At 38.0% G+C, this 26,433-nt stretch overlaps 1 protein-coding gene across 1 annotated transcript; it reads right to left on the reverse strand.

Annotated features, from left to right (window-relative positions):
* Window positions 1-432: 432 nt before the first annotated feature.
* nherf1a (NHERF family PDZ scaffold protein 1a) lies at window positions 433-25,714 on the reverse strand. The gene is made up of 6 exons (XM_077200547.1): window positions 25,061-25,714; window positions 15,926-16,096; window positions 12,153-12,306; window positions 10,571-10,614; window positions 1,872-1,988; window positions 433-1,771 (listed from the first exon to the last, which is right to left on the reverse strand). Exons 1-6 carry the CDS (start codon window positions 25,514-25,516, stop codon window positions 1,616-1,618), a joined length of 1,098 nt encoding a protein of 365 aa, XP_077056662.1. The 5' UTR covers window positions 25,517-25,714; the 3' UTR covers window positions 433-1,615.
* Window positions 25,715-26,433: the final 719 nt, after the last annotated feature.

Here is a 26,433-nt window from a genome sequence, read left to right on the forward strand (position 1 = left end):
TTCTTTTGGTAGAGTGTCTGAGGACTGCAGGTATTTGGAAATTTAAGCAATTCTTGCCGCTCGCCGTTCTCAAGTAAAGGATTTGGATGCTCTGCAGGCCAGCCATTTCAGACCGGAAGTTGGTTCTGCAGAACCATACGTGACAGAATCAAATGTTTCAGGACAACAGCGTCAATCCAGAAACAACTTCCGGTCTGAGACTGCTGACCTAAACCTGGCACCAGGCCAGCAGTCTCAGACTGGAAATTATGGAGGACATTTTAACGGTCATAAGCGTATGTACTAACTTCTTTTAATTTTATTTCACAATAACAATATATCTCAATATAGTTATTTTTGTTTTTTAAATCTTTGTTATTTAAAGCAAGGCTTTGTTAGAACTGTAATTAATAACAAAGATGCAAATTACAAAAAATAGGAGCAAATACAATATAAGGATACAAATTAAATAAACAGTGCTTTAATTTTTTTCAGGTACAGACTATTTAAGAGTAGAATTCAAGTAAGAACTACTACAGAAACTGAATAATCAAATGTAAAAATAAACACTGCATAGTCTTCACTGTATTAATTAAATATACATGTATCCTTATTACTGCTACTAAAGTTATTCAGTCGAGTAATGATTGATTTATATTGAATCATTTTTTATATAAATACATTCATAACAGACCGGCCATTGTTAATAATGTTCATTATAAAATCTTGTTTTTGGTGTAGAACAAAAAGACTTACATTGTTCTTTAACAGTTATTTAAAGCAGGTACATTTCAATATTTTAATTAAAATTTTAAAGTCATATGGAGTGAAAGAGCATTTGCTGAGGAAATAAAATACAGTGGAAGATTTACAAGTAAAATTACACCACAGATTTTGTGCTTAAACATCCATTACTCATTACGATGTGCTGTTTAAAAAGCATAGTACATCCACTAAACAAGCACTTTAAATAAAACCTTTAATGAGAAGGTTTATCGGCCAACATGATCAACTAACATATCAATCATTCGGTCAAACAGTATAATTTCAGTGGTTAATGGGTCCCATAACAAAAACAGCTCACATTTACAAAATTAAAAGGCTGTAGTTTCTACACTTAGTTATGAATTGATCATAACCCCAAAATGAAAACTCGATGGATTGCTGCTTCTCTAAAAGTTACTTCCCATCTTTGTTAAGACTAGTCCTAAAGAAACTCATCAGATAATATACAGCGCTCTTGAAGGCCCATCAATACTGCATCAAATCAAGAAAATATACCAATTTGTTTCAGGTATCATTTAAGCTTTCTTCTTTTCAAAAATTATATTCTAGACTGTACATTATACAGTAATGTTAAATCGTATATTTCATCTTTTATCAGTGATATAGAGGTAAATCAAGTCGACAAATGTTTATCAAACATTAAAAATCAACAGATTCAGAAATCACATAGGCGAAATAACACTGGTTTAAAAACATACATGTGAAAGGGTTTCTAATTGTGTGCAAGTGTATTGAAAGACAGAGAAAAGGAGAAGAGAGGCATGATGGGACAGACAATTATAGAGGGGGAGAGGAAGTAAGAAAAACAAAAAAAAATGGGTAAGAGGAAGAGGGGAGGCACAAAGGAGACTCAGAGGTTGCTGAAGAGCTCGTTTCTTTTGCTCCATTCCATCTGCGGGGCTCTCTTGTTGGAGCGTTTCTTGTGAGCTAGTTCCTTGGCCTGTTGCAGCGACATGTTCAGAGATAGTCCAGCGCCATCAGTTGAAGCCTTCTCTTTTGGTTTCTCCTGCAAATGTATCATTGTGAAAAATCAACATTCTAGACCTTGCGGTCTCCATATACTCAAGTATGTGTGTGTGTGTGTGTGTGTGTGTGTGGACACAAACCTCTGGTGCAGAGGTGCTGGCTGGAGCTGCAGAAGTGGAGGTGTTGGAGGAGGTGCTAGAGGTCGACAGACTCATCGCTACTTTAGGCTTTTCCTCCTGGGTTGCTTTTCCATTCACCTGCAACATAGGAAATATAAGACATTAATATAAACATTACATTAAAACTGAATTAAAGGAATAATTCACTGTTCCAAACCTGTATGCATTTCTTTTTTTTCTGCTGAACACAAAATAAGATATCTTGAACAAACCATCTTGGTTCCTATTGACTTCCATTCAATTTTTTTAGTCAATTGGAACCTAAACTGATAAGCTACCAATATTCTTCCAAATATCTTTGCCTTTGCCACCAAAGAAAGTTTGGAACAACTTGAGGGTAAGTAAATGATGACAGAATTAATTTTTTATTCATTTTATCTCACGAGGTGCAGTACCAAAAAATAAAACCCTAGATGGTCCCTGAGCTTTGTTCAGTTCACATTCTGACTATGGGCCTGTCCCAATACCCACACTTGTGGCCACTTGAAAGTGCGTGCATGCCACAGGATGTCACAGTGCAAGGCTATCCCGGGTCTGATAAATGTCAAAGCTTAAATCCACACTCCATCTCTAATACCGCTTCAAAGCAGTATATGAAGCTAAGTGTATCCCATCATTCATCATGTTCAGGAACTTATGTACACAAGATGCCAAAGAAAACGTACTCGGTTACTAACGTAACCTCGGTTCTCTCTAGAGAGGGAACGAGTACTGCGTAATATCTTACGCTATGGGGAAAACCTCTTTTCCACGAGATATTGAAGCCAAAAATTATCCTTTAATTTTGATTAATGTAAAACGCTGTGCGGCAGCGTGCAGACATAGGCAAGACGGCTCGCGCGCCTATTGGCTGCCCTGCGGCAACAGCAGCAAGCCTATCGAGAGAGGCCCTGCGTGACGTGACATCCAATGGGGGTGCTTCGAGCCCATTTCGTCGCGTCCCGCCAGAATAGGCGTGGCCTTGGCCTATAAATACGCTCGACAGGCTGATACAAACTGGTTTTCAACGCTGAAGCGAACCAGCGTTGTTGTATGCACGGCAAGATACGCAGTACTCATTGGCCTGTAAGGCGGGAACTTCTAGGTTATAGAACCTTGTAAATGTAGACGGCGAGGCCCAGCCCACCGCCATACAGATATCATGCAAGGAAATCCCAATAGACCACGCCCACGAAGAGGCCACGCCTCTCGTGGAGTGCACTCTGACACCCAAAGGACACTGCAGGCCCTTAGAAGTGTAAGCCAGCGCTATGGCATCGACTATCCATCTGGATAGGCTCTGTTTTGATGCGGCCAGTCCCTTGGAGCGTCCGCCAAACAAAACAAAGAGCTGCTCGGTCTGCCTGAAGACAGACGAGCGGGACACATAAGCTCTCAGCGCCCTGACGGGGCAAAGGAGATTAGCATCCGCCTCCTCATTGTTCACCGGGAGGGCGCACAGGGAAATAACCTGGGCCCTGAACGGTGTGTTGAGGGAATTTGGCACGTACCCGTGCCTTGGTTTGAGTATGACTTTTGAGTCATTAGGCCCAAACTCAATACAGGAAGCGCTTACTGAAAGCGCTTGTAAGTGCGCAGGAAACGCAGATGACATGACAGTCCCCGTCGCTGAGTGTGGCTCGGCACGAGCCGCAGGATCTTTGCATCTTTAAAAAGACGCTTGCTCTTTTAGAACAGAGAGAAACAGAGATAGAGTGTGAGTCGCAGCGGCGAACACACACTCAGCAGTGAAAAGGATATGAACGCCGGAAAGCGTAGCAGGTACGGCGGCTGAAGGCGCCGAGGTGCAGGCCAGCGACTTAAGGCTCGAAGGCTCGTCCCGCAGAAGGCTTACAATCAGACGGCGCGGCTTCTCACTCCGGATCCAGCGATGCAGTAGTGCTTCGCTGAAGAGTTGAAAATCAGTTTGTTTGTATCAGCCTGTCGAGCGTATTTATAGGCCAAGGCCACGCCTATTCTGGCGGGACGCGACGAAATGGGCGAGAAACAACCCCATTGGATGTCACGTCACGCAGGGCCTCTCTCGATAGGCTTGCTGCTGTTGCCGCAGGGCAGCCAATAGGCGCACGAGCCGTCTTGCCTATGTCTGCACGCTGCCGCACAGCGTTTTACATTAATCAAAATTAAAGGATAATTTTTGGCTTCAATATCTCGTGGAAAAGAGGTTTTCCCCATAGCGTAAGATATTACGCAGTACGAGAGATACTCTCGTGAGAGAACTACAGCATTAGTTCAAAATAATGATTAAAATGAATTAATATTAATTTGTAATAAAATATTAAGCGTAGATGAGTGCATGAATTTTTTTTAATTATTATTTTGTATGTGTGATCCATCAGGTAATCAAAAGTTCTACACACACTTGTGGTCTTTCACGCTCACTTGAACTCTTGGGCCAAACACAGGAAACACGTCATGTAAGTAGACAAGTGGTCAAGTCCACTACAAACACTGCAAGTGTGGGTATTAGAACAGGCTCTGAGTTCAGTAGGAAAGTTTTCTAAGTGGGGTCAATAAAGAGATTAGCAACAGTTCTAGAAAAATTTCTTTTTCATTTATGCTTGCAAATAATTTTTAAGTCGGGACTCGGAGGGCTGAAACACTAAGATACCCATGAACTGAAACATGTTACAAAATTATAGATCCTCAATTCAGGTCTCCATACCATAGTTGCTATAACATTACAAACAACTTTGGTCAGTTGCCATGGAAACCTGATGTAATGCAGATGACATAATTAATTTCAACAGAACATAGTCAGACTAACCTGAACAAAGCTCAGGGTAACTAGAGATTTGAAATCCCTATAAATTTCAAGTTGTTTGTGATGGTTAAGAAATCAATTTTTGAGAGACTGAACACATTCAGTCTGACTGAGGCTGACTGCTTTTGTCAGCCTCGTTGCCTGCTGTGAGTTTGTTTGTTTTCCCGTCTATCGTGCGTCACTGTTACAACTCGGACTGTTGGCCATTATACGGCTGGAACCGCAAATACGGTTTGAACATTGGTTGTTGGTCGTAGAGCGAGACACTGCTTCACTGCTGCTCGCCCTGCGATCGACTGCTTTTGTCAGCCTCGTTGCCTGCTGTGAGTTTGTTTGTTTTCCCATCTATCGTGCGTCTACATTACACCCATACCACTAAAAAGACGGTTTTTACCCAAGACTTGAGTCATAAATTAGTATAAATATTAATAGCATCACTGGTTGCATCATTGCTAACTTACTGTCCATCTGTTAAAATGGCGAACATATCAGGTGTATGTTATTTACCTTTTGGTGCAGATGAGAATAAATCTGAATTGCTCGCGGTGCAGTCTGAATTAGAAGCATGTGGAAAAGCAGATCCGTGACCTTCTAGAGAGACAAGCTGAGCTGAGAGACCGGCGTTTAGCTCTTGAAACATCACGCGCTGATGCACACGGATCAGTGATTAACGTTAGTAACCCGCTGACGCTGACCTCGTCTACTCCGTGCGTTTCTCAGCATTGGTCCCGAGCGTCCAGGTCACGATCAGCCATGGTTTCATTCACTCCGGCTCCAACACACCACCACGAAGCCTGGGTGGTTCCGCGGAAGCCGCGAGCCAGGACAAGAATCTTTTCGCCCCTCCCGGTTTTCGAGATCTCCACTCAGAACCGATTCTCCCCTCTTCGTGAAACGGAACGCGATGCTGTGATCATCGGCGATTCCACCGTCCGACACGTCCACGCTACGTTAGGTAAAAGTAAGGTGCACAGTCACTTCTTTCCTGGTGCTCGTGTTCTTGATATCACTGCGCGGGTAACTGAGATCTTGAACGGTGATGAGCGCGTCGGAGCTGTTGTGCTGCACGTGGGAGCTAACGACATTAGGCTGCGACAGACGGAGGTTCTGAAGAAAGACTTCAGGAGCCTTATCGATATGGTACGCAGCACATCGCCTGAAACATCGATTATTGTGTCTGGACCGCTTCCTACGTACCGACGAGGGCATGAAAAGTTCAGTCGATTATTCGCGCTAAATGAATGGTTATTGTCATGGTGCAATGAGCAGAAACTGATTTTTGTAAATAATTGGAATCTGTTTAGGGAGCGACCAAGGCTCTTCCGCGCTGATGGCTTACACCCAAGTAGAATCGGGGCAGATCTTCTGTCGGATAACATCTCCAAGATGTTAAATACCGTTTGACTAGTAACCAAAAATCCAAATCACAGTCTCTACTGCACCAATTTAATTGATATTAATACTAGTGTAGAACATTGCATAGAAACTGTATCTATTCCTCGTTTACTAAGATCAAATAAAAAATCTACTGCGGGATCTAGAAAAAATCTAATTGTTATTAAAACAAAAAATCTCGCTAGTAGTGAACAAAAACAATTTCTAAAGCTAGGTCTCCTAAAGATTAGATCGCTCACACCTAAGGCGGTTATTGTAAATGAAATGGTCACAGATAATAATTTCGATGTTCTGTGCCTTACTGAAACCTGGCTTAAACTGGGATATAGATATTGTACCGCAAAGTGATGATGTCACTGACCACTACTTGGTAACTTGCATATTACGCACTGTTATAATATGTCATGCTGCGCCACGTTATCGACCAGGTAGAACAATTCGTCCATCCACCATAGATCATTTCTCAAATAGCTTATCTGATCTGTCCCAGCTGCTTCCTGAACCCAAACAAACAGATGAACTAGACGAACTAACTAGCACTATGAGCTCCATTCTCTCTAGAACATTGGATATTGTTGCACCCATTAGATTAAAAAAGGTCAGAGAAAAAAGTATAGCACCATGTTACAATAATACTACGTATGTTTTAAAGAGAGAAACCCGTAATTTAGAGCGTAAATGGAAAAAAACTAATTTAGAGGTCTTTAGAATCGCGTGCAAAGACAGTATGTCACGTTATAAAAAGGCCCTTAAAACGGCCAGGGCGGAGCACCTCAGCAAATTAATAGAAAACAACCGAAATAATCCAAGGTTTTTATTTAATACCGTGGCTAGACTAACAAATAAACAGACGTCGTCTGAACAAAATACCTCGTTACAGTTTAGTAGTAATGATTTCATGAACTTCTTCACCGAGAAAATTGAAAGCATCAGAATCAAAATCGTAAACGTTCGATCTCTGCTCGCGCCTTATAATTCAGCCGCAATTATCACCCCGCAAGAACAATTACAATGCTTTACAACCATAGAACAAAAAGAGTTAAATAAACTTATCACTTCATCTAAAACAACAACATGTTTATTAGATCCTATACCAACTGAACTACTGAAAGAAGTGTTACCTATAGTGGAAGAGCCTCTTCTCAATATTATTAACTCATTTTTATCTTTAGGTCATGTTCCAAGAACGTTCAAGCTGGCAGTTATAAAACCTCTTATTAAGAAACCACAATTAGATCCAAATAACCTAGCAAATTACAGACCCATTTCGAATCTTCCATTTATGTCAAAAATATTAGAAAAAGTTGTGTCTGCTCAACTCGGCTCTTTCTTGCAAGAAAACGACATCTATGAAAAGTTTCAGTCTGGATTCAGGCCACATCATAGCACTGAAACTGCGCTTGTTAGAATCACAAATGATTTACTTTTAGCTTCGGACCAAGGCTGTATCTCAGTACTAGTTTTACTTGATCTTAGTGCTGCGTTCGATACTATAGATCACACAATACTCTTAGATCGACTACAAAATTACACTGGTGTTCAAGGACAAGCATTAAGCTGGTTCAGGTCATACTTATCTGACCGCTACCATTTCGTCTACTTAAATGGAGAAAAATCGATTATAACTTCGGCAAACTATGGAGTGCCGCAGGGATCTGTGTTAGGCCCTTTATTATTCTCAATATATATGCTGCCACTTGGTAATATTCTAAGGAAACATGGAATTAGTTTCCATTGTTATGCTGATGACACTCAAATATATATTTCATCACGGCCAGATGAATACGCTAAATTTGTGACAGATTGTGTTAATGATATAAAAGATTGGATGACGCGTAATTTTCTTTTATTAAATCCAGACTAAACAGAGGTAATACTTATCGGTTCTAAAAACCGTCCACAAAACCCTTCACAGCACGACTTTAACATAGTAGGATGCCCTGTTACTTTATCCGCTACAGTAAAAGACCTGGGTGTTATACTAGACCGCAACCTGTCTTTTGAAAAACATATTTCATATGTTACAAAAACAGCCTTTTTCCACCTTAGAAACATTGCTAAGCTACGTAATATCCTATCAGTCTCTGTTGCAGAAAAGTTAGTTCATGCATTCATGACCTCGAGACTAGATTACTGTAATGCTTTATTAGCTGGTTGTCCTGCATCTTCAATAAACAAGCTACAGTTAGTCCAAAATGCAGCCGCTAGAGTTCTTACTAGATCAAGAAAATATGATCATATAACACCGATTTTATCATCACTTCATTGGTTACCTATAAAGCTCCGTATTAAATACTAGATATTGCTTTTGACTTATAAAGCTCTAAATGGTTTAGCTCCAGTCTATTTAACGGATCTTCTATCGCCTTACAATCCATCGCGCTCTTTAAGATCACTAGATTCGAGGCTTCTGGTCATTCCTAGGATATCCAGATCCACCAAAGGAGGCAGAGCATTTTCACATTTAGCTCCGATGCTCTGGAATAGCCTTCCTGATATTGTTCGTAGCTCAGACTCTCTCTCCCAGTTTAAAACTAGACTGAAGACGCATCTATTTAGCCAGGCATTCATATAAATTTTTATCTTACAGTTACTGTAAATTCGGCCTCTAGTTCATAAACGCCAGAGGAGAACTGGCCCCCGACTGAGCCTGGGTTCTCCCAAGGTTTTTTTTTTCTCCATTGGGTCATTTGATGGGGTGTTAGGACACCATTAGGTCACTGGGAGGTGACCCCGGTTCCTTGCCACTGTTGCCTTTGGCTTGCTCAGTTGGGGATATTCAAATTAATTAACCAATCATACCATTGATTAGCTCTACCAAACTTGGATGTCTTTGTTTTCCAGTAATAAACAAACATGGTTAAGTTGTTTTGATTGATACTGTGAAGCAGCTTTGATACAATCTGTATTGTGAAAAGCGCTATATAAATATATTTGACTTGACTTGACTTGACATTCTAACCAATGAAATATTTCAGAGCTGCCACATTTTAAAATTCAATGATCACTTCACTGGTTCCATTATTAATGGAATCTATAACTATTGTATTATAAATCAAGCAGGTTTCAGAAACTTTTAATCCAAAACATAGCCAGCATCAGTCAGTAAATAATAAAACAAGCTTGAAAACATCAAGAGTTTGTTGCACTAAATTTGTATGAAACCTTACAGAAGTTACAAAGAAGCAAGTACTATGACATACACCACTGTTCAAAAGTTTGGGATATATATATATATATTATTTTTGTAGCACTTTATTTTACAGTCCTGTTCCCGAATTACATACTATGTACTTATTATAGTATTTACAATAACTGGGTAATAACTAGGTACTAATCCTGAACCTACATCTAAACCTAACCTTAACCCATGTAGGTACTTATATTACATAGTACTTTCTTAGGTATGTACACTATAGACATAAGTGCAATACTGTAAAATAAAGTGCAACCATGACATTTTAAGTTTTTAAAAGAAGTCTCTTACAATCACCAAGGTTGCAATTATTTGATCAGCATCGGTAATCACCATCGGTGTTGCTTATTGCTTATTATGTCAGCAAAGACCAGCGTGAAAGCAAGGATTTTGTAGCACTACATCAGAAAATTTAAATTTGCTAAAAAGTTTTGTTTATACGTTGCCAAGATTATACAGTGTAGCAAAAAAAAAAAAACAGTCCTTGCCATGAGCCTTTCTGGTATGTAACATTTCAAATATTTCATAGGAGGAAGTATGATGTAATTAAGGAATTATACCAATATTTTTTTCACTTAGTCATCTTAACAGTCTCCTAGTCTCCTACTGACGTCAGAACAACTGATATAAACCACATGTTGATCCACAAATCTCAAAAGTAATGATGGATTTACAAGACTCAAACTTTCTGCTATCTACAGCTGTGCAAGAGCCAGGAATCCGAACCAGACAAACATCAGAGGGTGAAAGAGTATCTGAGAAATGCCAGCGGTACCAGGTTTACAGCTTGATAAAGTTAAATGTTTCTGTGTTTCGTGAAGAAAAAGAGCAAAAACTCTCCTGCACACCCTTAAGATATTTTATCTACCAGCAGATACCTGGACAAAGAGCTTCCATTAACTCGGAGGAAGTGGCGATTATCTGCTCCAGGTTATCATTCTCTCACAGCTAGTCTAATCTAGCAGTGGGAAAAGTGATAGAGGAGAGCTGGTAGAGAGAAACCAGGACACTGCATTAAAAGTGGCCTGAAATCTGGTTATCAGACACCACAGATTTACCCTCATCCTAATACTGCCAGTCTAATCCCATCACTGACACTCAGACACTATTACACTTCATCAGCCAATAAATGTGATCGAGCTAATTTAGCAAATGCAAATTAACTGAAACACATCACACAACCACTTTACGAGAAATGTAAAGAGTCACACACATGTTTTCCTGACACAAATGAAGAATGGTGGTCTGAATACATGTAATCTTTGAAACTCTGCTTCATTTATCGAAGAGCCAGACGTTGCTCACCTGATCTTCTGCATCACGACTGAGAACAGGCTCTGGGAGTGCACCTGAGAACAGAGAACGACACATTCATTAGGCCTCCTATAAAAACAAGCCTTTTAAAGCTTAAAGCTCACAGTTAGTTCAAATGCAAGTTGGGGAAAAACGTTATGAGATTCATGATTCCTTTAAGTCAACATGAAACGGAAGTTGCAATAGTCTTTTCTTGCCTATGTGATGTATATCCGAATGAAATGGCTTTTGGAGTGAGATTTTTTTTATAGGGCGGGACTGGATTTTGTTCTCAGGAACTGATTGGATCGTAGGAAGTAGGGCGTTGCTAACTAAATGGAGGCAGATCTGAATGTAAGTTTGCAGTCAGTTGTGGAGGGTTTTTAGTCCCACTGTCCACCGAGACATATGTACGTCATGAAGAGATCAGACGCCGTTTTGAGAGGGAGATGAGGTTAACGTTTTTTGATTAAAGAATAGAAAAAATAATGATGGGCACAGATAAATCCTTTATAATAAACACTTAAAAAATAAGGATTGTCAATTTTGATTTTAACTAGTGCTTAATATACATGGCGGCACCATTTAAAAAAAAACAAAGAGAGTTTCATTAATTATAATGTGAGTGAGGAATTCTATTCATGTTATGAATATTCTTATATTTTGATTTGTTTTTGTCAAGCTACATATACAATACAATACTACATATACTTCTTAAAAAAATTCACTAACTAAATGATTTACAATGTAACATACAAAACATTTTGGGGTTGAACTACCAGCAAATTTTTTTTTAAAAATATATATTGTGATATATCATTTTATTTACTCTGATGTAAGATTTTGCCATTGGCCTAAGAGTTTAGCTTTAAATTCACAACACAATGGCTGGACAGTGAGTTTCCTCACTGTGGAGTTTCCTCACTGTTTTCTCCATCTGGGAAAAAGAAACAGGAAACAGGCAAAAAAGCCTTTTAAGAATTGGGAAACATTGCTACTGTGGTTGAAATAATAAAAGATGAATAAAGATCGTGTGGGTGCAGCTGTCAACATCCAGTGAAAATGGTGCAGTGAAAATGGGGAAAGTCCAACAGCCCACTGGCGAGCTCATAATAACATTGTAGGCAGGGCAATCATTTCTCATAAATCATTCATTTTTTTGCTTACTATTTCACCTGTTGCTCAATCACCTTCATGTTATTCTACTTCATATCTTAGTGGAGTGGCTGGGCTGCCAACAGGAATCGTTTGCCTGTCTGGCATATTTAGGGTGGGGGTGATTGACTTCCCCCATTTCTCATACTGTTGCCATGGCCCTGATCACCATGACAACTTACTGGCAGTGTGTTATTGACTTTGGCTAATTCCCTACAGACATCAGACAGTGTCACTGCAGGCCTCGAGTTGATGTTTAACCAGCAGTCTGTTACTATGTGAATGTGTGTCCGAACAATCATGTGAAACGTTTGACAAAGTGAACTAAGTTATTCTTGATCAGCAAATCCACACTAAAGGTCAAGGGTGAGATGGAAAGAAACCCACTTTGCACATTCAAAAAACAATGCAAGAGCGGGTTAATTTGTTACGCTGGTACCTGTGAGATGTTTCTCGGTCGGGAGGACCTCACAGCTCATGAAGAAGTTGTCTGTCTCTTGATCCACCACCAGCAGTCTGGTCTCATCTCCTCCTGCTTTAATGGCCACCACCACTTCTGAATGCTGCATCGTGTGAACTGGAATGCCATTCACCTGCAGAAGCAACCGGACATTATTTCATACATTTTTGAAATAGGGAGAGACACTTAAATGGTGATAAGGAAGAGACCATAACAGGAATGCAGGAAGTCTCCATTCATTCCGACATGTCTGGATATTTTAAATGATCAGCACCTGCACCTGAAGTGGTCAGCACCTGCAGTTCTGTCGTGATCTTCAGGGGACATTATATTGAAAGCCAATTTTAAATAAATCGAAATAAAATTATATATATATATATATATATATATTGTATGTTATTCACTTTTCAAATTTGTTGATTGGTAATTCCTTAGTAAATTTATCTTTTTGCTGTCAATGACATTTCATCATTTAAAAATATAAATTGCATCAAAATATATATATTTTAAAGTAAACTACAACTTATATTATTGTGTTATTTACTTTGTTAATTAGTAATTTCCTAGGCAATTTAATTTATTGCTTTAAGGTAATTTAATTTGAATGCAACCATAATTTGAATGTAATAACAATTAAATGTAAACATAAAATTAAATAACATTTAATTGAAATCCTTAGTTACATTAAAACTTAACTATTAAAAAATACACATTTTTAATTATTATCATTTAACTTGTAGATAAAACTATTTTAATCTATTTGCACTATATTTTTTCTTTATTTGCAATATTCACACACAGCTGGACTAACTTTGCCAATGTTAGTGGCCTTTGTTTTTCTCAGGGGGTCTTTTTCTTAAAATGAGTCTGACAGAAGTCTCAATAGCTTTCATGCACATCTTTCGAAATAAAAGCCTTGCATCAGATATTTTTTGAGTTTTTGTCACTCTATACATACTATAATATAGTATATACCAGGAAGATAAAGCAAATTACCTTTCTCTGACACTGTGTTTAATTGAAGTACTTATGGGTCAATAGAAAGACTAATCCCATGACCATGACTTGTTCTCAGAGGGGGGGGACCTGGGAAAAGACTGAAATTCTGTTGGCCTATCTTATAATGCCAGAGGCTAAGGAATCTGTGTGGGAGATTCAGGGCAGGAGTGGGCCCTTAGGAATGCCGATCCCACTCTCCGGTTCTGCAGGCAATTAAAAAACAGCGGACAAACAACAGCCCCCTTATGTGTCCCTTAAACACAGTCCTTTTACACACACACACACACACACACACACACACACACACACACACACACACACACACACACACACACACACACACACACACACACACACACACACACACACACACACACACACACACACACACACACACACACACACACACACACACACACACACACACACACACACAATAGAACAGAGGAAGCAAAAAGGAGAATTCATCTCAGTGAGCGTGAGAGGCATACAGGGATAGCATGTTTTTATCGTCATGTTCAGGTAAAGCCACGTGACTCCACATGATGCCTGACATTTAAATGTCTCAGCTCTCCGGAATCTGAGATGAGACGCGGGAAATGGGAGTGAAACTAAGAACAGGGATCCTTAAGAGTGTGAAAACACTCAAGAGCTTTCAAGCACGGCCGCTGAATGAAGCCAGCATTCAAAGAAAAGGGTTTAGTGGCATTCTGAAGGAAATTAGACAAGTCTTTAAACCGAAAAATATTCTCAGTCAGGCCAAAGAGGACCAGATTTGCAGTCAGGGTGAACAACTTCGCCAGTCTTTATACAGTAAATGGGCATGATTTCTTCAAATATATGAAATGTCTAAAACTGTGAAAAACCACATGCCACAGAGTAACAAGTTAGCCAAGACTAATTCACCATGACCCTGAGAACATTTACATATTCTGACATATTTTGTCATTTGGTTGGAAAAGACTGATGCATATGACATCATTAATAACTAGCTGCTAATCTGTTATGGGTTCTGTACACAATACACTATCTGTATTTTCCAGAAACTAATTCTGCTGTAGAACACAGTTCACACTAGTAAATAACCCAGCTATGTAGCCTACAAAATGGGATAAAAAACAAAAAGAAATAAGTATTTTATTATATTCACTTGTCCGACTTTACTTTCTCCACATTTATACTATGTATTAACATTCTTTTTGTGCAATGTGTTTGAAATGGGTCATGATAAATACAACATAAACAGGGCCTTTTCTCCCTTTCAGCTTTTCTTGAACTTTCTTTGGGCTCCTTGGGACCTCTATCACATAGCCGTAATAAGTGGATTGCGGCTGGCCTGATATCAGCAGCGAGGGGGCAGGTGGCTTGATAACCATACGTGGCTCTGACCTCTCCTCAGGTGTTCAGTAATCCCAGCAGTCCCAGAGAGACAATAATTACCCTGGCCACTCCTTCACTGATAGCTAATGAGATTAACACTCTACAAACAGAGTCCAAACCGCTCAGGCATTTAACGTTAACACTCTGTGCAAATATAAAATGATATGTGTAAAATAACGCTGTGGCTCTAAAATGTGATCTTTGATTGTTCCAATTGCAGCTGTAAACTACATCATATGGTGGGAGAACATTGAAAGAGATTATTACTAATACTGGCCGAACCACATGTTTTTTAATGACCGATGCCAATGTCAATATCTAGAAGGCAGGATGTCTGCTGGCTGATATAATGTCAATACACACAAGACACAATTTAATGACAGAAACTGAGATGTACACACTTTCAGAAATTAACTGAACACTTATTTTATAACATTTTTATGTGGAAAAAAACATAAAATGTTTACAATCCATTGACCAGGATTTTAAGGAAAGTCAAAATGGCCAAAAATAATTTATAGTATACAGTATGTGTACCCTACCGTTCAATAGTTGTGGGTCTGTAAGATGTTTTTAATGTTTTTGAAATAAGCCGCTTATGCTCACCAAGGTTGCATTTATTTGATAAAAAACACTGGTAAAGAAGTAATATCGTAAAATATTATTACTATTTAAAATAATTGTTTTGTATTTTAATATATTTTAAAACGTAATCTATTCCGGTGATGGCAAAGCTTTTGGGCTTTTCAGCATCCATTACTCTCCAGTCTGTTGAAAACAGTTCTGCTGCTTAACATTTGTTGAAACCATGATGAATTTTTTTCAGGATTCTTTGATTTATTTGATTCTTAGATTATTTGATTTATTTCATAATTTGATATATTTGAAATAGAAACATTTTCCAACATTAAAAATGTCTTTACTGTCACTACAATTTAAAGCATCTATCGGTGCGCGAGAGAGACATGCTATCTGAACACAAGTTGTATTACTTGATTACTACACATTCCTGAAGTACACAGTGCCTGGTGCGATCTCGAGACACCAGGCACTGTTTTGGGTGGATGGGCGGCTGGAGCGCGTTAGGGGTTTTTCTGTTAGAACAGTGTCGTGTTAGCGGCCCCTAAGTTAATAACTAATGATCTTTGCAACGGAAGTGAATCAATCAAGACTATCTTTAGCTGGACAATAACTCTGTTATAGTAATTTCTATTATCACTGTGAAGCTGCTTTTAAACAGTCCATACTGTTAAAAGCGCTTTATAAATGAAGGTGACATGACTTGACACACACACACACACACACACACACACACACACAAACACAAACACACATAGTTGTTTAAATAGCTAATTAAATACGGTGTATTGTACCTGCACTATTTTATCTTGGGGCTGAAGTCCAGATTTCTCTGCTGGGGAATCCTCATCCACCGCCCTGATGTACTGGCCAGGTTTCGACTTCTCTGTGTGTAGGTTAAAGCCATATCCGGTGGCACCCTTCTTCATGTGACAGAGACGTGGACGCAGCTCATTCTTTGAATCCTACGAAAAGGAAACAAACAAGACAAGAAATTATATTAAAAAAACGAATACTCTGCTATGTCACACAAACACACAAAGCAAAGCGTATATAGAAAATATTTGATGATATCACTTACATCACATATTAAGTTTGTTTTCAATCATGATAAGAACATTTTTACATTCATCTTTCAAATGTAAACTATAGCTAAGAACATCGTACAAAGCCAAAGTCAGCAACAATCTGATTCCCTCCACTGCAACCAACCACATTTCCAAAAACAATATGGTTCAAATCAATCAAACATTCACCACACACCAAAATATTCTTTCACTTCACAAATGTGCATGAGAAAATCATAACGTACAGAAGAACTTCCGAAGCAAAGCCATCCACCCTAATCGATACACAGTAACTGAACAAACAAGTTACCTGCTTTCTGAAACATTTAAGCTTCCACAAAATTCTGATTAACACTTTCTAAATAAAACCACAGAAAATTAAATAATATAAAAAGAGATTTTTCTAAAAGAGAGAATAACTTTTATACCATTTCAAAGCACAGTCAGTACGTCAACATCCCGAGATGAAGCACTGAAAAGTAGAAGTAATGAAACTGACCAGTCATCTATGTACTTCCCCCTCTTTAGCAAACCAGTCTGTGATATATGGCTGAAATTATACAAACAGATAAGACATTCAAACATATACTCTACATGCTGTACACATGCACATATTGATCTACAGATGAGTCAAAAGAAAGGCCAATGGGCCAGCAAAGTATGAAAACAAATTTGGAAAGAAGCTTTTTTTATAAAATATAAAAAAAGCAAATCAGTTTTATGTTTCATCTTATGTACCCCTCCCCCAATAGTCCCATCAATAATGCTCAAGTACCCCTTCATAAACACTAATAATAATAATAATAATAAATACTGCTACTACTTTTGTTGTTGTTGTTATTGTTATTATTAATTATATAGTTATAGCTGATATAGACACATTATTTTGTCTTATGCATCTCCACAGTCCCATAAATAATGCTGAATTATAATAATAATTCAAATAAATATAAATATTAATAATATATTTCTGTATAATTATATAAGAATACTAAATATGATACACAAAAACACCAATAATAATAATAGTTATTAATATTTTTATTATTTCTTTATGATACAATATGTATTTCATTTTTAAAATAATAAATGTGATACACTGATACAAATCATGAGATTAAACATGATTATCAGTTATTTTAATCTGTACATTAACCTGTTTTATATGTAAAAAGCCAACTCAAAACCATTATTTCAGGTTTGGAATCACTGACGAAGACCAACTGCAAACCAATTCAGCACATAGGGAAAGTCTGTCCAAGGTGCTCGCTCATGATACTCTAACACTGATAATACCAAAGGCAGCAGTACAAAGCTGCAGTGTAAAGGCTACATACTTCCTGGGAGAGCTGCTCTTCTGGGAAACTGGATAGCAGTGCAGAGTGAAGGAGTTAGCAGCACTAGGCTCACTGAATGTGCTTGATGCGATTATCAATACCTGTTCAAGCTCGGGGCTAACCACAGTTCAGAGACAGTGCTGACAAAAGCAAAGGTATCCTCATTACTATCCCCAAAGAAAATGTGCCTGAATGTAGCCACTAATGAAAGAAATAACTCTTCTAACAGGTGACTATGCAAATACAAGGCCTATCTGAGCTCTGATTAGCATAGGCTTAACCAGCAGAGGCCATATGTTACGCTAAGAGTTTAATCCCGCCTGCTGAACACAAGGCTGCGACTGAAGACTTCTGTTTATGGATGGTTTGTGGACGGTGTGTGGTGAAGTGGTTAGAGCACAGGGCTGGTAATCAGAGCCATGAGCTATTGCCAAATTGTCCCCTTGATCAAAGCACTTAACCTCAGGCTGCCCTGGAGGGATTGTCCCTGTATAAGTGTACTGTACTGTAGGTCACTTTGGATACAAGCACCAGCTAAAAGACTTACTACTCACTATAGAGTAGAGTATTACTAGGTGGTTTCTACGGTGTTTTGGTTGGTTGTTTACAAGCCCAATGATATTCTGGTCCCTAGATATGACTCTATGAATCTAAATCTGTAAGATTTGTTACTCTCAAAAAGTAGCAGAACACATTTACTCAACAACCTGTACAATTTTAGATATTATTAATTTTGTAGCACAAACCGTGAATGACGAGTTGGCTTTAAGCACTGACCAAACTGGCAAGAGACTAAGTTTAAATCTTATTTCATTCTGCAAAACTGTAACTTTCCTGCCAATGTTCTGTAGCCACATCCGACTGTTTCTGACAAAAAGATCAAAATGTCCGGAGAGGACTGGACATTGGCATTATACAGTCAGGAATATTACACAAAGTTATACGCCATCTGGGTGGGTCTTGTGACAGTATGATACCTATGACAGTCACAATGTTTTTTTAAATGCCTGTGCTATTACTCACACAAGTAGACAAATAGGATCACTTCACATATACTAAAAGAACACCCAGTGATAAGATATACAAAGCTGTCTGATAAAGCCATAGGTTGCAGCAATGTATTTGTTCTTCTTGTGACTTCATTATTAATTACATGCATGCAACCTCTGAAAACTCTTCTGCCCAAGGCAAATAATGTATGGAAATTATGAACTGAGATGAGATAATATAGCATGATAGGAAAATCCTGCTTGCTGCATTTTAACTGTTGAAAAGCAAAAGATACGAAAGCACCCGGAAAGCTGACACATCGCTCTGGCCCATCGCTGTTTGGTTGTGTCGAATGTGAGTAAGGGGAGAATTGTGGGAGTGTGGGAAAGGGCTTGGGTGTGGACTGCTATCTTTGAAAAGGGTTTGGCAGGGGCCCACACATTCACAATGCAAAGAGGACATCATCCGCTTTGATAAGATCCCTGGAACACTGCACTCTGATTTTATGAAAGAAATCTTATCAAAACCATGAGAAAAGAAGGACACTCAAATGAGGAATATTATGCATGTGATCAATGAAATGATGAGATAAATGTCACAAAAACCCATCTGGGTCATATTTTACCTCAAAAAAGAAAGAAGAAATTATATTTGCATAAATAATGAAGCCTATGTTTCAAACGATTTCTTTTTTCTTTTGCATTGTGACATTATTTTCATGAGAATTAAGTCCATTTAACCCCCCACCCCCCAATTATCATTATAGTAGTGCTTAGTACTGTATAGTAATGCTTTTACATTTTAGTTTAATGTATGCTGACAAAAATAAATAAATATTATAGTATTTTTTACAGTACTTTTTGTTGTTAATGAAAATGTCCCAACTCTTAATGGCGTTATTGCCTTAATAGGCAAAATATGATTTCTCATATAGGTGTGTGTGTGTGTGTAGGTGGTAAAACATGTCATGGACATGTTTTTTTTTAGTGATATTCACCCAATAGCTTGTCCATCACTTGTACATCTGGTACAGAATGGTTATTCCACAAAATTACAAACTACTGCGTTTATCTCACCCAAGTTTAGATTAGAAAAAAACAACATTTGAGCACATGGCAGGAGATGATACTTGTACACTTGATTTGGGCTTAATATAGATCTGTCTGACTAATATTAAGAGAGGATATAATTTGAGAACATCCTCAACAAAACTGAAATGACATGAGAGGAACTAAGCCTATTCTTTATATATTCCTTATAACGGAACTTCTAACAATAAACTAGCATTAAACCATGACATATCATGTTACAGTTTGTGATGAAAGCATGTGATCTCAAAAACATACTAACTTGGAGATATTATACATAAAGCTCAGATAGTTTCTTTTCTTTTCCGGAAGTGTACAGTTCTTTTATGTAATATCATCTTTGAAAGAAAATCCCATTACTAGATAGTCTCCCTCTGGGCCTCCATTTGCCTTTGGGTTATTCAACATAGGAAGCTGAAGTCAGCAGAGGAAATCATTCCCCCTGTCCACAGTAGATGTGGGGGAGAGTAATTTTAAAACTACAGTGTCTGACAAAGACCTTCATTCACTGCCAATCCTCATGAGATGAAGACTGTCTGTGTGACATAACATGAACCTGTAGTACCTGCGGCCTTCAAAGTGACTATTGGCACACAGATCAGTCACTGATTACAGGGTTGAATTTAAAATACAGCCACAACTTTTAGAATGATCTCTCCTTGAATGCACTCTTTTCTAAATCGCCTAATACCTTTGTGTGAGGAACACTCTGAAATTTAAGTCACTATGCATCACAACATCAGATTATTATGACCAACATTACAGTATGCAAATTCATCATGATATTTCCCCCAACCTTTTGTCACCACAATGGGGACAATCTCACACCACAAACGAACAGCATTCTGTTGACATTTACTCACCCTCAACATTTTTTGTCCACGTAACGGACAATACAAAGTCAGTAGGGTTCAAAATAGCACTAGACCATGTGATTTAAAAAAACAACAACATTGAGACAATTTTCTTTTGTGTTCCACAGAGGAGAGAAAGGTTTGGAACAATATGAGAATGAGTAAATGATGACAGTATTTTATTTTTGGGAGCAGTTGCATTCCAGCAAGTAAACCTGTTTGTCACAGGTAGAGTATGGAAAGGCCCTAACCCAACCTGTCTCCAGCTCACAGCAGGCCTCTGTAAATTCTCCACCAACCCTATAAAGATCCTACAGTTCAATAATACAAAGGTTAATGACTTTATAGCTCACTTTAGTAACTCATAATCTTGTCCTAGATTTTCTCAACTCTTGAAGGACTGGGGTAGGGTCGGTGAAACATGATGATAGAAAACAATAATTATCCCAAACCATAACCTAGGTTTTCCAAGTAAACAAGCTTTATTTAAACCCCTCCTATTACATCATGTGGTATACTGGCATATTGGTTAAGCAAAAGCAATTTAGGAGCATTTTTAATAGTATGACAAAAGATTTATTGCATGAATGTGAAGATGAGCAGAGCTGGCAAAGGTGCCATAAATATATTTACAGGCCGGAGGCTTTGGATCCAAGATGTGCAGGTGCAAAATTTAACAGACAATAATTAACCTATAGAGGTTTGAAAACTGCCAACCGACAGCAAAATGCATAGATAGGTACCAAGAGCAGTGAGGTGAGGACTGATACGATTGGTATAACTGCTCGTGTCATCTCAAAATGCAATAGACCACAGCAGGAAAACAGCGACCTTGTAACCAAGGAAGTGGTTTATTCAAATGTGTGAACATCCCTCCCCATCTCACAGAGTTACGCATTCAGTTTGACGTATTTAGTTTACTTTCAAAATTTTTAGTGGTGAACATCTTGAGAGTGTGTGGCTACCAAACACATCCTAAGACGCTGTATTGTGTCTGCTGAAATGTATTGTTTTCGAAGGTGGTATTATTATTGGCTGGTCTAATGAATAAAATGTGAATTGTGCTTTAATGCAACTAGAGTGCTATGAGTGCTTCCCAAGGCATTGCTATGCAGTTGAAAAGGTATTTGGAAGGTTTCTTTAGTATTTTACTATGGTGCTTTAATTGCTCCGTGGTTGCTTACTGACCCAAGTAAAAAATCATAGATTCCTATCTATGGTTCTTCAGTGGTTTATGTAAACAGGAAGAGTGAAAGTTGATGAGATTTTCTGTCCATTCTATTGACCACAAGGCAAAAAAAGATAGCAAGAGATTCCTAGAAAAGTAATAAGACACCTCTACTCAACGATCTGTACAATTTGAGGAAAAATCACGGCAAATGAAATTGGATCATCATTCCACAAATGGAAAATGACACATTGATTTTTAATAATACATTTTGTTCAAATCACTAACCTAAATATTATTATTTTTTAAAGACAGAAAATAAGCTGAAAGACTATCAAAGCTAATAATAATTACAAGCCAACAATAATTACAACCACCAGTCTGTAACATAATAGTTTTGTAAATGAATCTGAAACTATGTCAGTTTTAATATTGGTGAAGTTAGGAAGTAGGCCACTTCCATCTTTCCATCGTCCATTTAAAAAATAATCTAACAACCTGATTAATAAATAAAGCCTTGAATGAACAGCATAGTTCCCTTAACGCAAAAACACAAAACACCAATGGCAAGCACACAATGTACTGATTAATATATCAATATCAAATGCTATGTATTAAGAACAGAATTAAAGAAAACGATTGAAGATTGTTCCAAAGAAACACACCCTTTCTTTCCTACAAAACACACCTGCATTTCTGAAGAATTATGCGAAGGAATCACTATCAAAGAATGATTCAGATGTTTGCAATGCAATGTCAGGAACTTTTCCAGACTCAGAAGTTTATTTAATTTTCCTAAATCCATCTAATCTGCCTCTTTTCCATCATTTATCATTAACACAATGCAAGCAAGCTGTATGTGTGTAATCTGCTCTGAAAACTCATCTCAGTAAGTAAACAGCATCCTGCAGGGCACTGCCATCAAGAACAAAGCTTAGTCTGGGTTAAACTGACAGCCGATCCAGGGATGTTCCCTCCAGCGGCATTTTACTTCTGAATGATCACAGACAGGAAGGATGGGACGCAGGAAGGCGAGGGGAAAACGACACAACAGAAGGGCCATTCATGGTTGACTAAAGGCTTCAAATACACTTTGATAATTGCTGGAAAGAAATGTGATTACAATCCGTATTGTTCCAGAGACTCTAAAATAACTGTTATTGACCGGAGGACTTCTCAGGGTTATGATGATTAAAGTTATTTCTGGCTCATGCCACATAATCAGAAAAAGGACTGATAAACAAAGGCATGTATGAAATTATGTAAAAGCATAACAAGCATCAAAACTGCACATTTGAAGTTTGCTTTTGCTGTGCCGGCACTTTCAAAAACTTAATTGCCAAGCCTTCTATAGTAACACTAACTTATAACTAAGTAACTAATATATGATTTAGATTTTCTTAAGAAAATGTAAGTTGTGCTTGCCTGTGCAAAACTCACTCACTGCCACGATGACAGGATGTTGTAGGTGGTTGCCAAGGTATTGCTAGTGGCTTTGCCACCTCCAAATGTCTATGATATTATCTAAATAATGCACATTATTTGAGCAATCATTCATGTCCTTAGCACAAAGAATGCAGAACAAGTGACGCACCAACTTTTAATATCAAGAGGTTTGAATGAACCTCTAACCCCAAGTATCAGCAATAGTAATAGAGATCTTCAGTGACTTCTTTGAGCCTGAAGACACATCAGAATCTGTTATATATGATAAAATGATCTCAATCCTACTCTGTGGGCTCCTTTCTCTCTAATCTTATGCCTGCACCCAAACAAAGAGTAACTTTCCACAATATCCCCCTTCACCACTCAAGGATCTCCAAGGCAAGGGATTGAGACTTTATTGGGGTCAGCTTACCCTGCTGGCTTTTGTCCTCAACCCGAACAATTACAACACAAGAAAACCATGAAATATATTTGGCACAATCTTTTATTTACTGTCTAACTGATAGAGCTCCATTGGAACTCACTAAAAAAGGAGAAATCACTGAAATAGCTCTAATGACTTTACAGGTTTTTTTTTTGTACAGTGCTCAATGAATGGAAACTAAATTAATGGGGATGATAGAATATCCTCTTAAAGAGATACTCCACCCAAAAATAGGGTGACCAGACGTCCTGTTTTTTCCCTGAACAGTCCTGTATTTCAGCACTATTTTTAGTGACCCAACTTGTTATGAAAAATTACATCTATCTTGGAGTGATAGAGCGAGTAGTAATCTCCTGTCATGCCAGAAAAGCCTAATCAGAGGTAGCCAATAATATCAGAGTCCATACAATGGAATTCAAGGGTTCCAAAGTTGTTTGATTTTAAAGTTTTTCAAATTATCTTCTTTTATGTTCCACAAAAGAAAGTCATACAGGTTTGGAACAACATGAAGGAAGTAAATGATGACAGTTTTTGGGTGGGGTATCCCTTTAAACGCAGGATCAAATTTACATCCCATGAAAGAGAATAAAATGTTGCCCACTGAAAGGACTTCAGATTAACATCAGGAGAATGAAGATAAAGCTTTTATATTCTTATTGCACAATTGGTGCAAATCACTTGCAGACCTTGTACTGTTACATATGTTGTATCACTTTAGAGCTATGCAAATTACCTACATACTCTACATGATTATGTAATCTTAAAATTTAAATATGATGAATATCTGATCCATGAGAAGTTTTGGCCACACTGTCCTTCCTGCCATAATTATTATTATATCAGTTATCATTTACTGACAATTAACAATCCAGCCAAAAAAGTAACATTGTACTGCTCATTTACTATGCATGATTATAGCTATGAGTGTTAAGTAATCAGGCCTTTAGCAGCTATATGTTGGAATTTGGTTAATTCAGCTAATGACATTTATCTTTCATAAAAAGCTGGAAAACATGTCTGATTGTCATCATGTCTGACAGGTCAGACTGAAAGTAATGTGAAAACCAGAGAGACCTGTGACGTAACACATTGAATATCTGTTTTAAAACATGTAAATGTCCTCCAACATTTCAGAAGCACATCCACAATAGAAAGTTTAATGCATTTTATAGCAAACTAGCTTTTCTCTGGACTACCAATGATATTAATAGAATACTTTGTACAATACAATCATTTTGATTGTTTAAAGTAAAAAAAAAAAAATAATAAAAAAAATCAAAGGTGGTGTATAACTCTAGCCAGAGACAAAAAAAGTGCAACTAAAATGTGTAACTATTTTACTTAATAGTTACACCACTTGAGATAATTATTTAATCAAAATATGTCGTGAAAAAATAGGCCAATAAATATTTTTCTACTAATATGAATACAAAGTAACAAGAATGTAAAGACACTGGGGCATCTGTCAAACTTGACGCACGTGCTCAGAGGAGTTACATTTTCCAAAATAACCCTTTTACGTGATTAAAATTTGCTCATGATACATTTAACTCACCTTGGAGCTCACGCTCAGTCTGTCCATGCGTACGTCCCCGTTTGTCTCCGGGACGGGGGTGGATACCCTTTCTGTCCCGTTCTTCACATCATCTTCATGGTCCGAACCAGCACTGCTCGGAATCGGTATCCCATCAGTCACATACTCTCTCTGGCACTTCAAATTGTGCTTCTGCAGCAGTTCTGCTGTCTCTGGATCCAGCACGATGAGCTCCAGTTTGTCCGTGATACCTCGAATGCGAGACACCACCTGTTGATGCTTCTCGTCCTCCACATTCTCCCCGTTCACGAACGCCAGTTTGTCTCCGGCCAACAGACCCGCGGCGACGGCAGGAGAGTCGGGCTCCACATGCCGGATGAACTGACCGGGTTTGTTCTTTTCGCCGTGAAGATGAAACCCGTATCCGCTGTTCCCTCTTTCTAAGACGCACAACTTTGGCCTGAGGTCTCTGGACATTTTGAAACTATAAGACTTACACAAAACCAGCAGTCCGGCTAAACTGAAAGTAGGGTTAGGCAACCACGAAAAATAGATACGTGTAGAGAAAAACTCTTCGCGCCGCCCACTTCGCGTCTTCACTGTGTTGCAACTCTGTAAGTCAAATCGCAGTTTTCTTTGAAGTGTAGCCAGTCAGCGCTTCACGGTCCCGCCTCTGTCTGTAGCTCTCGCTGATTGGAACTTTCACCTGTCAATCACAAGAACGTCATTGACCGAGTTCAGTAGATTAACTGTAGATTTTTTCTCTTTTTTTCTTAAATATAGTATTTTTTATCATTTCAATTTTGGTTTGCATAATTTTCAAACCAGATAAACTTTGTAAAATATTTGTTATATTTATTATTACATCTGAATTCTGTTAGGTGAAATATGGACACTTTTTGATAATAAATAAAAAATTTTGTGATATGTTCGAAAAGTCCTAAACAGTTTCTCTATAACATACATAGAAAGTTTCTGCAAATTAGTTCTGAGATGAATTCAGGAATGTAACAGGACATGGAAAATAGTTGGAATTCCATGGCATGCTTCTTTATTTCAATTCAGGATAAAATGGTAACATTTTGCCATATATTTACCCCTAATACCTCTGTTATATGTAGACTGTCCAACAAAGTAATGTTTTTATAATCTGATTTTTGAATATACTAGCTTTAATATGTATTACAACTAAACTTCTCACACTATAATCATATCTTGCCACTTTGGCAACCCTTTGCTTTCTTCCATCATAGACTATGTAATAAAAAAGATAAAGACTTGCTGATTCCCTTTTACAGGTTATCTGCCTGTCGACATGGTTGAGGCAAGCTATGAGAATCACACCCTAAATATTGTTACTGTTTAATCACAAATGTGATTCACTCTTTTAAATA

This window comes from Siphateles boraxobius, unplaced genomic scaffold, assembly GCF_051911475.1.
Source record: "Siphateles boraxobius isolate OS27281-9 unplaced genomic scaffold, OSU_SipBor_1 46, whole genome shotgun sequence".
NCBI classification, from domain to species: domain Eukaryota; kingdom Metazoa; phylum Chordata; class Actinopteri; order Cypriniformes; family Leuciscidae; genus Siphateles; species Siphateles boraxobius.

Bases quoted from the DNA above. Each gene is read 5' to 3' on its own strand.
- nherf1a (XM_077200547.1), bottom strand. From the start codon at position 25,516: ATGTCCAGAGACCTCAGGCCAAAGTTGTGCGTCTTAGAAAGAGGGAAC. The intron at 16,097-25,060 runs GTGAGTTAAATG...TCCTTTTCGTAG, and splicing joins GACTGAGCGTGAGCTCCAAG to GATTCAAAGAATGAGCTGCG. The intron at 10,615-12,152 runs GTACCAGCGTAA...CTCTGTTCTCAG, and splicing joins GACCGAGAAACATCTCACAG to GTGCACTCCCAGAGCCTGTT.